Source organism: Dinoponera quadriceps, unplaced genomic scaffold (assembly GCF_001313825.1).
Source record: "Dinoponera quadriceps isolate SergipeBrazil2010 unplaced genomic scaffold, ASM131382v1 scaffold566, whole genome shotgun sequence".
NCBI classification, from domain to species: domain Eukaryota; kingdom Metazoa; phylum Arthropoda; class Insecta; order Hymenoptera; family Formicidae; genus Dinoponera; species Dinoponera quadriceps.
In genome coordinates, this window is record NW_014555972.1 from 4,582,740 (window position 1) to 4,598,875 (window position 16,136).

The 16,136-nt window shown below is 42.8% G+C and overlaps 4 protein-coding genes across 6 annotated transcripts in view; 3 read left to right on the forward strand and 1 right to left on the reverse strand.

Moving 5' to 3' along the window:
* Positions 1-986: 986 nt before the first annotated feature.
* LOC106746357 (pre-mRNA-splicing factor ATP-dependent RNA helicase PRP16) lies at positions 987-6,235 on the forward strand. Its single transcript, XM_014622899.1, has 4 exons — positions 987-1,223; positions 1,461-3,065; positions 3,173-3,316; positions 3,937-6,235. Exons 2-4 carry the CDS (start codon positions 1,494-1,496, stop codon positions 5,605-5,607), a joined length of 3,387 nt encoding a protein of 1,128 aa, XP_014478385.1. The 5' UTR covers positions 987-1,223; positions 1,461-1,493; the 3' UTR covers positions 5,608-6,235.
* Positions 6,236-6,324: 89 nt separating this feature from the next.
* Positions 6,325-11,966, reverse strand: LOC106746358 (N-alpha-acetyltransferase 25, NatB auxiliary subunit). Of its 2 annotated transcripts, XM_014622900.1 has the most exons (10): positions 11,381-11,966; positions 11,020-11,244; positions 10,557-10,810; positions 10,145-10,368; positions 9,731-10,043; positions 9,288-9,592; positions 8,960-9,218; positions 8,381-8,626; positions 7,660-8,277; positions 6,325-7,516 (listed from the first exon to the last, which is right to left on the reverse strand). In XM_014622900.1, the coding sequence occupies exons 1-10, from the start codon at positions 11,439-11,441 to the stop codon at positions 7,295-7,297; spliced, it is 2,727 nt and encodes a 908-aa protein (XP_014478386.1). In that variant the 5' UTR covers positions 11,442-11,966; the 3' UTR covers positions 6,325-7,294. The 2 variants fall into 2 exon arrangements, with proteins under 2 accessions (XP_014478386.1, XP_014478388.1); XM_014622902.1 differs by lacking the exons at positions 11,020-11,244; positions 11,381-11,966 and having other exon boundaries at positions 10,557-10,624; positions 10,729-10,756.
* A 161-nt stretch (positions 11,967-12,127) lies between these two features.
* LOC106746359 (replication protein A 32 kDa subunit) lies at positions 12,128-13,598 on the forward strand. The gene is made up of 2 exons (XM_014622903.1): positions 12,128-12,546; positions 12,753-13,598. Exons 1-2 carry the CDS (start codon positions 12,285-12,287, stop codon positions 13,214-13,216), a joined length of 726 nt encoding a protein of 241 aa, XP_014478389.1. The 5' UTR covers positions 12,128-12,284; the 3' UTR covers positions 13,217-13,598.
* A 694-nt stretch (positions 13,599-14,292) lies between these two features.
* LOC106746286 (AP-1 complex subunit sigma-2) overlaps positions 14,293-16,136 on the forward strand; it is a 10,497-nt gene continuing 8,653 nt past the window's right edge. The window contains exons 1-4 of one of the 2 annotated variants that reach the window (XM_014622705.1): positions 14,293-14,501; positions 14,584-14,762; positions 15,173-15,281; positions 15,371-15,508. In XM_014622705.1, coding sequence (XP_014478191.1) covers positions 14,499-14,501; positions 14,584-14,762; positions 15,173-15,281; positions 15,371-15,508 — 429 coding nt within the window. In that variant the 5' untranslated portion in view covers positions 14,293-14,498. The remainder of the gene's footprint in view (positions 14,502-14,583; positions 14,763-15,172; positions 15,282-15,370; positions 15,509-16,136) is intronic. The other variant, XM_014622704.1, reaches the window with a different exon arrangement.

Below are 16,136 nucleotides of genomic sequence, written 5' to 3' on the forward strand. Positions count from 1 at the left end.
ATTTTCACGGTTATGGCAACGTATGTGTGAACTTGAGCAGCACGCATTAGTTGGCTAATTAATGTTAACCAAATACTGAGCAATAATTAGCTAACCAATATATGCTGCTCTGGAAAGGCTCTAATGACTTAAGCGAAGTTCGTTTTGGTCTTCGTACTGAAAGGACGCTTGGAATACGAAAGAGTCCAAAACGAACTTACCCTCGACGAACGATCCTAAGTTCATCAATCGTGATCGATACCGCACTCGACAAGTACTCACACAGTCAAATCTGGCCACATCAGATGCAGGAACACTACGTCAATCATCCTCGTCAACTTAATTAATGTTCGTTGCGAGTATAAAACGCGAAAATCGCGGAGAGTCTTCGGTTTAGACTCCATTAATCACGGCGAGCGTTAAACTAAACTCGCACATGCGCACACTTATTGTTTACCGAACAGTTTAAACGATTCCTCTTTGGCGCGTTTGAAAACACACCTGATCGCGTTCAGTTAATGCGTTCAGTTAATCCGCGTTCGGATAATGCGAGGTTACAAATAATTGAAGCTTTCATCTCGCTGAATTTCACAACGTATCCCATAGGAAAATTTGCGTTATTAATAATTCTCAGGAAATACACATTTTTCAATTAGACGCGAAATGCGTGGCGAAACCCATCGAGGTAGAAGTGTTACAACTTTTAATCGTTTATAACTGCGTGTATGTGTGTGTGTAGAAATTTATTATATCAGTCGCATTATATTATTAATCCTTAAAGCTAAAGCACAACGAACTGAAAGAAAATTGTGAGAGTTCTATCTGTATGTTTTACACATATCAATCAGGACAATCCTACTTACCGGTCACGTCGTTACCTGTTCTGCTGAAATCTCGAGATGGCGCGCAAGTAACCCGCCGTGTGCTTAGATGATTCTTCCTTTGAGCATGCGCATTTTTTGCTGCAGATGCGCAGAAAGAGACTAGTTCGACAACGCTACGTGACATCAGTCACTTTGTGATTTTTTGGGGCGTTAGCACAAGAGTTATTTTGTTGACTGTGCAAGACTATGCAAATATATCTTGCAATAGTATCGTAAATGTGTATCGCTTGTAAATTGTTCAAGACCCGAATGTGCTTCCACTACTTTGTTGAAAGTTGTTCAGTGAAAAGATTTGTAATTTTAAAATACAATGTCACTTTGTTGATGTCCAACGTCTGTTGATTTGTTGACGATCTCGTGGTATGTTGTATATTGATATGAATTAATGTATTCATATATATTAGAAAACATTAGATTAACGTAATGTTCTAAAGATACAACTTTTTATTCATAATAATCGTCGGATTACATGAAATTTTTATACGTAGTCTACTTGTTTCTTCCTAACCTCGTCAACAAGATACAACGTATATTAATAGTATATTCGACTTACTTAACACTAACATCTACTTTGAGAAAGTAACAATATCTCGACAGGTTTCAGCTGTATAAACATATCAGGAGGGGAAAATGAATGACCCGAGCTTGTACCGATTAGAAGGGACCGATACGAGCCAAACCGGAGGTCTGGTCATCCGTAAGAAAGCTTCGGACCACACTTTCAAGAAACCGGAAACGTCTGTGTTAGGCCTCGACAAGCTCGCGGAGCGTAAGAGGAGGGAGCAATCGCAGGAACCCACCAGCTCGAAATCTAAGTCCGAAGGTAAGGACCGAAGGTATCGGTCTTACAAGGAAGAAACTCCCACCCACACAGGCGGTGTGAATTACGAGGCGCAACGACAACTGGAGTCTCGGCTCAAGCGTCAGAGACTGAACGACGACCGGAGTTCGAGGAATTCTCACCGAGACCGCGAGAGAGATCGCGACAGACGGCGGGACAGGGAGAGCAGAAGCAGAGACAGCGTGAGGCAGACTCCGCTCAGATTCAGGGATGAGCCGCAGACACCGAAATTCCGTACGAAGGATCCTACCTCCAAGAGCAACTGGGACGACGACGAGGACGAGGAGCCGAAACGCTCGAGCTGGGACCACCCGACTCCGAACATCTACGGCAACCGGGAGGGCCGCGACAGCGTCAGGAGCGAGTTCACTCCCTCCTACAAGTACAATCCTTGGAACAAGGACCCGAAGAATTCCGGCGCCACGCCGATGATAGACGGGGAGGAGAAGGAAATGTGGGAGGAGGAGCAGCAGAGGCTGGACAGGGAGTGGTACGCGTTGGACGACGGGGAGAACAACGCGTTCGCCAACGTGTCCGAGGAGTACACGCGGAAGAAGGAGATGGAGCTGGAAGCGAGGAGGCAGAAGCGCGTCTCGGCGCAGCAACGGCAGATAAACAAGGACAACGAGCTGTGGGAGCGCAACCGTATGCTAACGTCGGGTGTCGTGAGCTCCCTGGAGCACGACGACGACCCCGACGACGAGGGGGAGGCGAGGGTGCACTTGCTGGTGCACAACGTGGTGCCGCCGTTCCTCGACGGGCGGATCGTGTTCACGAAGCAGCCGGAGCCGGTCGTGCCTGTGCGCGACCCCACCTCCGACATGGCCCTGGTAGCGAGGAAAGGCTCGGCATTGGTGCGGGCGTACCGCGAGCAGAAGGAGCGACGTAGGGCGCAGAAGAAGCATTGGGAGCTGGCTGGCACGCACATCGGCAACATCATGGGCGTGCACGACCGGCGCAAGGACGACAAGGAACTCGCGGGACAGGAGACGGACTTCAAGGCCGGGCAGAAGTACGCCCGGCACATAGGAGCCGGCGAGGTGACGGGAGAGGCGAAACACAGGTCCATCCAGCATCAGAGAAGGAGCCTGCCGGTGTTCGCGGTGCGTCAAGAACTGCTGAACGTCATCCGGGAGAACAGCGTCGTCGTGATTGTCGGCGAGACCGGTAGCGGCAAGACCACGCAGTTGACGCAGTATCTTCACGAGGACGGTTACAGTCGCAACGGTATAATCGGTTGCACCCAGCCGAGGAGAGTCGCCGCCATGTCCGTCGCGAAGAGAGTGTCCGACGAGATGGCCACTGCCCTAGGCGACAAGGTCGGATATGCGATACGTTTCGAGGACTGTACTTCCAAAGATGTGAGTGCTTTCAACGGGGTCGGCTTTTTTCCTTCGGGATGTACAATTGTTGTAGATTTCCTTCTTTGTATGTACACGTGTGACGTTGACTTTGTTCCTTCTTGCAGACGGTGATCAAGTATATGACCGATGGTATTTTGCTGCGAGAGAGTTTGAGGGAAGGAGATCTGGACCGTTACAGTGTAATTATAATGGACGAGGCTCATGAACGGTCGCTTTCTACGGACGTGTTGTTCGGTCTCCTTAGAGAGGTACTGTCAATGGATTCATGTTCTGAAACATTTCTGAGGGCTCTTCGACTTGATATCAGGGAGGGAGTGTGATCTTTTTCTCAAGTAACTTGGCTTCCGTTGATCGTTACTCATTGGAAAAAGTAACTCGTTATCGTTACCATTTCATTTTTATTTTGACGAATAACTCGTTACCGTTTTTATTTATTTTTTTATTTGGGAAAAGTTAAAATTTTCGTTATCAAATCTTTTTTCAAGTTTTAAAAACTTCCTTAAGAACTCCTTATTTGTCGTACACATCGCTGTAGATATATTTTATACATGCAAAGTAGAGAGCGATAAAAGTGACTGATAAAAATAAAAGTAAAAAGATCATATTAGTCATTGTTATTCAAAAAATGCAATTGCATTATTGTATCGTTGCTGACGAAGGAAGACAGCACTATCGTCAGATCGTTACTGAGAAGGTGGGTGACTTGTGCAATTAAAACGCATCAACTTTCTCCCAACTCCAAATATATAATATATATTATTTATTCATATTCTCATAACATATAATAAATATATACATAACGTGCGATTTAATAAACGTGCAATAAGGCATGTAGGAAAACTCGATGTCTAATTAGAAACTTTCGCAGGTCGTTGCCAGGCGACACGATCTCAAGCTGATCGTGACTTCCGCGACGATGGACTGCAGCAAGTTCTCCGCTTTCTTCGGCAACGCCGCGACGTTCCAGATACCCGGGCGCACGTTCCCCGTGGAGGTGTTGCACGCGAAGAACCCGGTCGACGATTACGTGGACGCGGCTGTGAAGCAGGTCTTGCAGATCCACCTGCAACCCAAGAGCGGCGACGTGCTGGTCTTCATGCCCGGTCAGGAGGACATCGAAGTCACCTGCGAGGCCCTGAAAGAACGTTTGGCCGAGATCGAGTCGGCACCGCCTCTCTCGATACTGCCGATTTACTCGCAATTACCGTCGGACCTGCAGGCGAAGATCTTCCAGCGCTCCGAAGGTGGCCTTCGCAAGTGCGTCGTGGCGACCAACATCGCGGAAACGTCCCTGACGGTTGACGGAATCGTCTTCGTCGTCGACTCGGGATACTGCAAGTTGAAAGTGTACAATCCGCGGATAGGTATGGACGCTTTGCAGGTGTACCCTGTATCAAGAGCTAACGCCGATCAGAGATCCGGTAGAGCGGGTCGTACCGGTCCCGGTCAGTGCTACCGGCTGTACACGCGAAGACAATATCTGGACGAGTTACTGCTGACCGGAGTGCCGGAGATACAACGTACGAACTTGGCTAACACGGTGCTGCTGCTGAAGTCCCTGGGAGTCCAAGATCTATTGGCGTTCCACTTCATGGACCCGCCGCCGCAGGACAACATCCTCAATTCCCTGTACCAGTTGTGGATTTTGGGCGCGCTCGACCACACCGGCCGCTTGACTCCTCTCGGCCGGCAGATGGCGGAGTTCCCGTTGGACCCGCCGCAATGTCAAATGCTCATAGTCGCTTCCCAGCTCGGCTGTACCGCCGACATCCTCATCATAGTCTCCATGCTCTCGGTACCGTCGATCTTCTATCGGCCGAAGGGCCGCGAAGAGGACTCGGATTCGGCGCGTGAAAAGTTCCAGGTGCCTGAGTCCGATCATCTGACCTACCTGAACGTGTACAACCAGTGGAAGGCGAACGGGTATTCGAGTTCCTGGTGCAACGACCACTTCATCCACGCGAAGGCGATGCGCAAGGTGCGAGAGGTGCGGTCGCAGCTCGAGGAGATCCTGAAGCAGCAGAAGATGGACGTGGTCAGCTGCGGCACCGACTGGGACGTCGTGCGGAAGTGCATCTGCTCGGCGTACTTCCACCAAGCGGCACGTCTCAAGGGTATCGGCGAGTACGTCAATTGTCGCACCGGGATGCCGTGCCACCTCCATCCGACCTCGGCTCTCTTCGGCATGGGCTTCACGCCCGACTACGTAGTCTATCACGAGCTTGTGATGACGGCCAAGGAGTACATGCAGTGCGTCACCGCGGTCGATGGCCACTGGTTGGCCGAGCTGGGCCCCATGTTCTTCAGCGTGAAGGAGACCGGCCGAAGCGGCCGCGCCAAGCGGCGGCAAGCGATGCAGCACTTGCACGAGATGGAGCATCAGATGAAGGAGGCCGAAGAGGAGATGAAGGCGCGCGCCCAAGAACAGCTCGAGCGCGAGCAAGCCTCGGTCCGGAAGAAGGAGATCCTGACGCCCGGCATCAGAGAGCCCGGCACCCCCGCTCCGTATCGCAACACTCCTGGAAGATTGGGCCTGTAATCTGTTCCTCCCGTGTGCATATTACAAGTCAATAGACGTCACTGTCGCGCAACAAGACGTTGGATTGTCTGCCAGTTGCTATTTAACGTGTACTTCATCCGCCGTGATAGAATTCTCGTAAAACGTAAGACGAAGTGTAAGTCAACAGTGATCGGATCGTCGAGACCTCCGCATTTTTGTTTGCGGAAACGCCCATACCAATCGTAATTTATGTGTAATTGTATGTCACAGTCACGAGTCCTGAGCTGATATAAGGATGTAATAATATTGTCAAGGTATCCTGTATCTACAGGATAATCAGTATACGTAAGAAAAGTAAGAGGGTTTTTAGATGATAACTATTAATGTTATTAAACTATTAATGTAGATCAATTTTAAGTAATATAACTCGACTATGTATGTGTATATGCGACAGCGTTGGGTATGATATGTACAAAAACGTTTTTTGTAAATAAAATTATTTTTATTACAACACATCTCGTGTGTACTTGTGCTTATATGCTTGTGTGTATGCATAATGTTCTTTAGGCAAAACAAATAATCCTGAACTTCATTTCTCACAAAATGACATTGTATTTTGGTACCTCTAATACAATCAAAATATGCTCAAAAAAGGAAAAAAAAAAAATAGTTTAATGATATAAAAGAGCGCATAATGGTATGTAAAAATTTGCAATTTATCGTTTCTATTTTTTCAACGATTATGTTCATCCGGATACTTCATCAATTTCACATTTCTTCGATAGTAACGATGAATGCAAATGAATATCTTTATGTATGTGTGTGTATGTGTATTATAATATTATATATAATATTACAAAATTGTGTTGTATATCATAATATTGTATATAACATTACAAGATGTAATAAAAATATGTGTTATTTTTAAAAATAACTTTCTTACACGTCCTATGCAAATAGAATGCATGTAGAAAGTATGATCCATTCATCATATGAATGGACGAACCTGGACGCGAAACAGGTTTTACCTAAAGTGTCTTGTGTAATGTTACTTCCATAATGGTAAAAAGAGAGATGAAAGAAGCACAACTAAAAATAGATAAAGCCATCTTTAAATCAATCAGAGACAGTCGCGTACCTTCAAACACCTTTAGGCGTAAGAAGCTGCGAGAGCGAGCTCTACGATTGTTTGAACTTATACAGCTGTCACAAGCCTCATTTTCAAGAGTATGACATTTCTATTATTAACACGTTGAGTGTCACCTCCGTATTTGGATGACGCTTAAGTTTCCGCGGGACTCGTCCGTTTGCAGGAGTGAAGATTTTATTTACCTAATTGGAAGTAATTTCACCAAGTCTTACCTAATCGGGTACAACTCGTGCGGCTGGCAATGTATAAATTGGACTCTGCATATACGACCACGCGTGGCGGCCGGATGATTCGGACCCCGGGTGGAATTCACACTCGAATCCGGCGCGGCACTCAATGTGTTAATTGTGAACGCGGGTCAGATGACGCCAGTGTACAGTGTGATGTAATGATCGCGCGATACTTTTCACAAATGAAGATAGTCTCAGAGGTATCTCTCAATCGGCATTAAACCATTCATACAATATTTATAATTGATTAGGACTAAGAATTATGTACAGAATCATCCTTGAATAGTTCTTGAAAATTATTAAGTAGACGGATAGATCCTCTTTGTACAAATATTGTCGAGTGGTTTTAGCTCTTCAAGTTACTTAGAAACCTTAACGTGAGCTGGGCACGAGATTTGAGGGCTCTGGAACTTTGTCGGAGACTCGCTTGGCCGCGCTTCGCGATGTTGGCGCACACATCGTCATTCTCGTCCAGTCCTGTGTGCAGCTCGTACTTTTCGAATTCTGTTAAAACCGCGTCTAAATCTCGGATTCTCTCCGATAATAATGTAGCTACTTCTCTCCAAGTCTGCAATAAAATGAATCGTGATAATTCATTACGACGTTCATCATCATACTTAATTCAGTGTATATGAAACGATTGTCAAAATAAACTCCCCCCTTTTCGCGCTTGTATTAGATTTTTTAAGAAACAATAGGAGAAGTAATTACCTTAGATTCGTTAGTCTCATCTATCACGTCAGATTCGATATTTTTATTGCATTTCTTTTTATTCTTCTTTTGCCTAGTACGTGGTTTCGACTGCATCGCACACGCACTGCTGCATATGGCGCTAATGATTGCTAAAGATTCGCCACAAGTTGTGGCTCTGAGTAAGAAGTTCATGAAGGATACCGGCGTGTCCCGTTCGGGAATGGGTAACGTCTGCAAGCAAGATGAGCGCCGCAGCATCTGTATGCAATCCGAATCAGGGCACGGTGAGTGAGACAGCGACTTAGCAAGACGTGCTACGGTCCTCAACTGCTCAGAATAATGAGCCTCTCGTAATCTTTCCACGGCATCCAGCGGGACCAGGATATTGCACGGCCTGTTCTGCTTGCCATCCGCATCGAATTTTTGCAGAATGTGCGGAATATGCTCGTCGTCTAATTGCTTAAGCTCGGCGGATAATTGAGAGAACAGGATAGAAGAGTCCGGCTCGGCACTCGCTACCAAGATGCGCAACATGAGACTCCTCGCCCCGAGCAGTCTCAGCATGGATAACCGTGTCTCCTCCCGCATTCTTGGATCCCCCTCGCTCTGGTTACACGGCTCCCACCCATAAACAACCTATTCAATCCCATAATTTATGGAATTTATCATGTCTGATCGAATGATCGGCCTCGCATTATTTTCGCCGGATTTATATTTCGCGACTCGCAAAAATGTTTACCTCCAAATTACGATTGTCCCGCAGAGAATCCCATCTAACCGAATCTTTATTAGGTTGTATGTGCATACTATTCAAATTAGAAAAGAAGGAGGAAGTACTGTCGCACCAACACAAATCGAGCAGCATTTTATCTACAGTCGTCGTAGCGAAGTGAAACGAATTTTCTAGGCGTTCTCTCAACTCCACAAATTCCTGTATCTTTACAAAACTCCCGTATTTGTACGCAAACGTTAAGTGATCCGCACTCTAAAACAAAAAAGAAAAATAACGCATGAATTAGTCTCGAGCTCTTCTCATCCTTGCGCTTAACTCCTTGCGGTCCGAATTGTTTTCGACTTTTCCGTTTCCCAACCATGGAGATTCATTTATCTCGCGACAATATCGCGTGGTTTGCATTTACATTTTAATATTTCAACATTTAATTGATATAACAACATACAGTTATTTGATATGCCCGTATGAAAATCGACGAATAAAAAGTTGCTTTTATAGAACCGACTGGAAAGGAACGCGAATGCCGGCAAATTCGACATATTATTAACCACAAAGAGTTAATCCGTTGAGCCTAAGGTTACGTACATCCTTGTAATTGGCTATGAAAAACTTCGCTGTATGATCAAGAGTCGTCGAGGCCAGCGTCAAGTCGCCGAGAGGCGCGAGAAGAGGCACGTGGAGGTGACCCAGCGAGTCTAGCTGCAGGTGCTTGACGTCGAGCAACGTGAACGCACGGTCGGCCGCTACCACCAAACCGACCTCCAAGTATATCCGCACGAGCAGAATTTTTACATGAAAATTTGCAGGACTCGACAGGAGGCAACGTTCCAACAACGATATCGCCCTGCAAATTCATCATTGTAGAAACTGTGTGTGTGTGTGTACTTTCAACTATATTATCAGCGATCATTACCTGTAAAGGAAAGACGAGTCATTAGTGTCAACCCATAATTGATGCAGCAGATGCGAAGCTAATAGAATGTACGAATCCGCCGGGCAAAAGTCGGTCGGCAATCTTTCCTGCACCGGGCATAGCTCGTTGGCCTTCTCATACAGATCACACAGCCGCTTTATCAGTTCCTCCTGTTTATTTCTGTCCGCCAAAGGAGGATGGTGGAAACCGCAGATACGTCGCAACTGCTCCAAGTGGATGTGCCTTTGGATCTGCTGTACGGTGGTGGGAAACTTGTCTGGCGCGACGCCAACATCTTTCTCAATCTACGAATATCGCAAACATATAGGAATCGTATGAACGTGCATTTGACATAACAAAGATACTAGAGGAGATGCTAATGCGATCGTACATGCACATTTCAAGAATGTATACGTATTCAGGTTTTACCGTTTTTTCCTTACCCTTTCCAATAACTCCATTTTGCCCTTGGGTGTGAGTATATTTAGATATAATTGCAAGTCACTAACTACACAGCCTTTTTCTCCAAATTGTGAAAAATGTTGGTGCATAAGATTCACAGATTGCAAACTGTACTGCGCATCATCTTCGCCAGTACAGGTACGTTTCAGTAATTCCAAGCGTGCCAAGTACGGCGCGCGGATCTTGTTCTCGGACATGTTAATAATATCGTTAAAAAAATCCAAGCATTCCGTCGGTTGTTGAAACTTTAAGGCCATCGAAAGGTAATTTTGATAAAATGCCCAATTGTCAGTGCTGTATATGATAAACGGGTAATTGTAATTGTGCGTAGAATAAACGAGTCTTCTTTACGTACTGTAAACATCGAGAGAATATCAATTGGATTCGGTTCTCACTTTTTCCTTATAAGTTCTTGGTATGCTTCAGCAGCTTCGGGAAAACGTTCCAACTTCAATAAAAGTGTGGCCCTTCGTTGTGGCACATATGAAAGATACGAAGCTAAGGGACTAGACAATACATTTAATATCTCTTCGTGTTTGTCTTGTAGTTCTAAAATCATCAGGTAAAGCTGCACTTCTTGCTCCGCTTCCATCTTGCCTTCCTTTACTAACTTTAGGACCTGATGTACTCATAGAAATCAAATGATTAGTTACCTCCACACCTCGATACATAAAACTAACTAATCTTATGACTTTACAAACACGTGCGATATATGTCATATATAACAGTAATTAGTGGCTAATAATAGCAAGAACATAATTATACGCAAAATTATACAAAATTATATGTAAGAATCAGTGTACAAACCATTCTTTCCGCCAAAGGCAGTGTAACTCCTTTTGCTAGCTTTTCATCTGAATGAGTAGCTTGCATCACTATACTCATAACAGCCCAAAAATAATATGGATTCTTAGGTTTTACTTTATACAAGGCCAGGGCAGTTTGTTGCTGTTTCTTATAATCACCAAGGCGAACGTACGACATGAAAAGATGCGTCAGGAGCTCCTCGTTATGTGGATCGGCTTTTGCAGCAGCTTCATAAACCTCGCTAATTTTGTCAGCTACACATGAATAAATTCAACGAAGTTGGCACGGTAGAACAGTCACAACAACTCACTACGTGTATGGATATAATCTTAACATATCATAAATATTAATCTTATTACATATACATTTTATTTCGTCAGAGAATTGAGTTCAGAGAAGCCGAAACTTGAATTAATCAAGTCAATACTCTGAGACACCGGCTGAAAAAAAAAAAAAAACTTACGCTGAAGTGTCTCTCTGTAGCAAATACTCATCGCCTGTAGAGTAGAATCCTCACAGGGTATCTCAGACTGTACTTTGTCCATGATAACTTGGCACTCATCCTGCTTGCCCAGCCGCAACAAGGCCAGAGCCTTGAGCACCCTGGCGCACTGATTACCCGGTTGTTTCCTAAGCACCTTGTCCGCCTCCTGGAGGGCCTTCTTATTGTTCCCATTGTCCAACCAGTCTGAAAAACGGGGATGCTTCACCGAGTGCCGTTACATAACCTAGTTGCCGGTTTCGCGGATACGGCCCGTGAGACTCGACGGAGGTGGACGCGACGGATTTCAGCCCCGGTCGCCGTCGGACGTGGCTATACGTACCGTAAATCGGCCGCAAACGGCGCTCATTCACCGTGTTGTCCACATGGCTCCTAGACGCCATGATACTTTTTATGGTAACTTAAAATCAACAAACCAGGGATTCGGACAATCCGCCGACTTCCTTCGACTCCTGGGATGCAAGTCGGACAATCTGCCGTCTCATCGACGAGGATATTGAAACGAAGCGCCTTTCGTGGCCGAACGAGTCAGTATGGTGTCCTTCCCGCTAAATTTAAACGGGGACCTTCGTATCAAACAGGTACAATCCTGCTCTTAAAATTCCATTCATCAACGGCACCGGTACTCGAATTTAACATCACATGCTCGTGTACAAATACATTATACAAGAAGTTCCCGTTTCGTATTTTTCTTTTTGTTTCACCAATCGTTAAGCTGTGTCCACAAATTTCGGCAGTAGTAACGGAATGTTGGTACAAGCTAACGTAACGTGTATATATATATATATATATATATATAGTCTTTCTTCTTTCTCAACATTTATCGTTTTCCAAATTGTGCTATTGAACACCAAGAGTAATTTTGACGTGTAAATAAAACACGACGTTAGATAAGAGCGGCACGATCACGGTTGCGTTCTCTTTGGGCGCTACAAGCGTTGTTCTATCTTTGTTCGTTGCATGCCAAAAAAAAGGTAGAATGACGCGTTTGCAGCGCGTGAACGCCCAAAGAGAACGCAGCTCGCAAGTGCGCGATTTGAATTTCAACCAAACCTAACCTTGAAACTTTTCCGACCCAACCTAAACCCTCGCGCCGCATAACTTCTTGATGCTTTCAACTGTCATCTGGCCGTCGGGCGAAAAATCGGCCTTTCAGCATTTAGCGTTTGTTTCGCACGTATACGGATTCCGGTGATCATCAGAGAGTTTGCACATCATCTGCAAACATGTGGAATGAAAGCTCCGCTGGTTTCGGAGGCGGCTTTCTCGATGAGAGTGTGAGCGGCACGCAGGCCGGCGGTGGCGGGAAAAAGGGAGCACAGAGCAACGACAGGAATATCGTTCCGGTGCTGATAAAACATATAACCTCGACGACGGGAGACTTGCAGATTGGTGGTAAAACCATAAACACCTTGAAATTCGTCGGGATCGTGCGTCATATCGAGCAAGAGACAACGAAGATCTCTTACCACATCCAGGATGATACAGGTGCTTATTTCGCACGAATCATTTCGACGACACTGTGTAATGAAATTGACGTGGCCTCGATAAATTAGTATATTATTTCTCGAGTAAACCTGAGTTATATATTTGTGAACGTATTGCACCAAAATTAGGTGTCCTTGAAATACTTATGTTTCTTTAAGCTATTGTTATTATTGTATAACAATATCATGTTCACGCTGTTGTAACAGGTATTCTCACAGCTATGATGTGGTTGGAAGCAGATAAGAATGCTGTGGAAGACATACAAATCGACACGTATGTGCGAGTTCATGGGCTGATACGCGACCAAAATAATCAACGGCACGTATTAATTTTGCGTATATATCCCCTGCAAAATCTGAATCATCTGACATGCCACTTTATGGAAGTGATACATTTTATGTTGAACTGCAACAAGTCTGTGGGAGAATCCGCCGCTGAACCCAATGCGTTAACATTTGATAACACAATGAGTGGCATGTCGCCCGAACAAATGACGGTTCTTGAAATCGTTCGATCCGCGCATGATTCTGATTGTGGTATTGAGAAACGTGACATTATAACAAAGTTGCCTAAACACGTCATATCTCGCTTGGATGAGATATTAGATTTTCTCTCTTGCGAAGGACATATTTACACAACTAGCTCGGAAGATTTCTTTAAAGCTACCTAAGTTACATGTTATATCGAGAAGTTCCAGTACCATATATTAAATAGTTACTCAAGTTTATATTTAAGAAAATTAAAGTTAAAATAGTTTTCATATTATTGTCAACACGTTTCCATTGGCCGCGTTCAGTAGAACGTTGTTTTTATAATTGCTAAGATTTCTTTGTACTGAGATTGGATTACTCCTTTAGATTTACAAGAATAATTCAATCTTAGCTCAAAAAACTTCCAACAGTTGTAAAATAAACGGTCTGCTGAACGCTGCTATTGTCAATAGTAGACAGGCAAGAAAATAATATATTTAAGTGCTAAAAAGATTAAAGTGAATTTTAATCTTTCAAGAACAAATGTATTTTTGTTGAACTCAAGATATTTCTAATAAAAATATTTTGTCGAATATCTCTTTAATTATGCCATTAAAAGGTCAAATTTGAAAAGTTTTTGCTACTTTAGCAAAGAAATGTAGTTATTTATATTTCAAAACATTAGACAGAAATTCATAGATGATTGATACTTCGTAGCCAATAAAATGAGCCATACATCCTAAAAATATGACGACAACGGAAAGTGTAGCCTAGTAATTTTAGTTTTAGTTTAGAAGGATTTACACCTTGAAAGAAAAGCAGCAGCCAATCAGAACTCGTGCTGGTAGTCGATAGTTTCTGCTTTATCTACTGCTTACTACCAGCGCCAGTTCTGGTTGGCTGCTGCTTTTCTGTCAAGGTATGAATTCTCCCTAACTGCCTACGACAACCCATGTGTGAAAGGTCTTTATTACCTGCATTTGGTTTCGCAAATCGGAGACGTAGATTTACTTTTAAGATTATCTCAAGATAATTTTATAATAAGATGGTATCTAACCAATAAAACAACTTTCCTGGAGCAACCAGAAATGTCTCCAACTTGCAAAACCGAACGCAACTATTGTAGACCCGGCTTTATGATTCCAATAGAGACCAGCGTGATGCGACACGAGATGCATGATATCCAATGAGTGTACTGTTCCGGAGAGCTATACGTTCATTGGTTATTACGCATCGTGTGTCGCGTCGGTCTGCCGGAGCCATTATCGTATTCATTTTTCATATCTTCCTCACTCGTATGCTTCATCCAATTATCTCTCTCGTAGATCCAACATGTCGATGTGATCGTTTATGCATATGCCGTTAGGTCCAGTTCGGTTAGTTTGATCTGTGCACAATTGATACGAGTGCCATTGTTTATCACCTAATTACACGTAGTGCCAATTGTGAAAGACAAGAAATAATAAAGTCAAAAGCAACAATATGGTAAGTCGTATATTATCGTTTTTTCTGTGCACGGAGATATGTGGTACGTCGCAATTCATCGATAATTGCCGTTTGTTTGCAGATGCAATTTATGTTATTGTTCAGCCGTCAGGGAAAACTTCGTTTACAAAAATGGTATGTCGCGCATCCGGATAAATTGAAGAAGAAAATCACACGTGAATTAATAACTACGATACTCGCACGTAAGCCAAAAATGTCGAGTTTCTTAGAATGGAAAGATGTCAAAGTTGTCTACAAAAGGTATGTCATTGACAAGCAATATATATACCTCAATCTTTGTGCGCGGTATTTACAATCAGATCTTATTTAAAATCGTTTTTAGTCTATCTTCAGATACTGTACAAATCGTTTTACTTATTGTAGAGCATTTAAAAATGAATTTAAGATGCTCTTAAATATAAGATTAGACAATTGGTCTGTTCTTTTTAGTCGAACTAGCAGCACTAGTTCAAGAAATTTATATAAGCTGAAGTATATGTATGAGATGTTCATGCTTTGGTGTATTTCTTAAAGTATTGCAGTCAATTCAGTTAAAAAGAACAGACACTATAAGTACTAGCCTATGTTCTGCCAAGTAATACAGCTGTAAAAATTTTTTTACTTTATATTTTATTAAATTTGCTTATAAAATTCCATATTTATGCTTATAGATATGCAAGTTTATATTTTTGTTGCGCAATTGAGCAAAATGACAATGAACTACTCACTTTGGAAATTATACATCGATATGTTGAATTGTTGGATAAATATTTCGGCAGTGTAAGTATAATTTAAAATTGTAAGTTCATAAGTATTTTTAGCATTTTCTTTGTTTACCAGATTGATTGCAATGATGATAATATTATTAGGTATGCGAGTTGGATATAATTTTCAACTTTGAGAAGGCATACTTTATCTTAGACGAATTACTTGTCGGTGGTGAAATTCAAGAAACTAGCAAGAAGAATGTTTTGAAAGCCATTGCTGCTCAGGATTTGTTACAGGAGGTTAGTTACGGGGATGTACCCCTTGAATTGTAACAAGTTTTATTAGCACAATACTTGGACAAATATTTTAAATTCTTTTTACAGTTAGATTCTTAGATCGTTTTATTCATCTTCTAAATAATCCACTTAATTCATTAAAGATTCATTTAACAAACTGATACACAGATAGTACAAATGAGCATTTTATGCCTATAATTGCATAATATTCAATAGATATTTATCAATATATTAAAGCGATCTAGAATCTATTGCCAATTCTTGATATTCATGTGTCGTTTTTATTAAGCGATCATGATATTGCAAGATTCAAGCTTATATAAAATCTATTTGAGCTAGGTGAGAAATTTATGGTCAAATTGTCTTCATTCGTACATATAATTCCGTGAATCTAATTTTCTACAATATTAGCTGAATATATTTTTTTATATATTTATAAAGATATATGAGCAGGTAAGATATCAGAAACTTACAGTATTGAAGCAATTCCTTTTGATGTACAGTTAAAAAATATACTGAATTGTTATCTATATATTTATTTAACACCTAGTAACGATAGATTTATAAAGAAATATAAATATTTATATGTGATGCATGAAGGCATTTAAAGATATTAATAATTGCCTGTATA

Excerpts from the sequence above, each read along its gene's own strand:
- LOC106746358 (XM_014622900.1), bottom strand. The coding sequence starts at position 11,441 with ATGGCGTCTAGGAGCCATGTGGACAACACGGTGAATGAGCGCCGTTTG. Across the intron at positions 10,044-10,144 it reads CAAGAACTTATAAGGAAAAA|CACTGACAATTGGGCATTTT; the intron begins GTGAGAACCGAA and ends TATCATATACAG. Across the intron at positions 8,627-8,959 it reads TCATAGCCAATTACAAGGAT|AGTGCGGATCACTTAACGTT; the intron begins GTACGTAACCTT and ends TTTTTGTTTTAG.
- LOC106746357 (XM_014622899.1), top strand. The coding sequence starts at position 1,494 with ATGAATGACCCGAGCTTGTACCGATTAGAAGGGACCGATACGAGCCAA. Across the intron at positions 3,066-3,172 it reads AGGACTGTACTTCCAAAGAT|ACGGTGATCAAGTATATGAC; the intron begins GTGAGTGCTTTC and ends TCCTTCTTGCAG. Across the intron at positions 3,317-3,936 it reads TGTTCGGTCTCCTTAGAGAG|GTCGTTGCCAGGCGACACGA; the intron begins GTACTGTCAATG and ends AAACTTTCGCAG.
- LOC106746359 (XM_014622903.1), top strand. The coding sequence starts at position 12,285 with ATGTGGAATGAAAGCTCCGCTGGTTTCGGAGGCGGCTTTCTCGATGAG. Across the intron at positions 12,547-12,752 it reads CCACATCCAGGATGATACAG|GTATTCTCACAGCTATGATG; the intron begins GTGCTTATTTCG and ends CTGTTGTAACAG.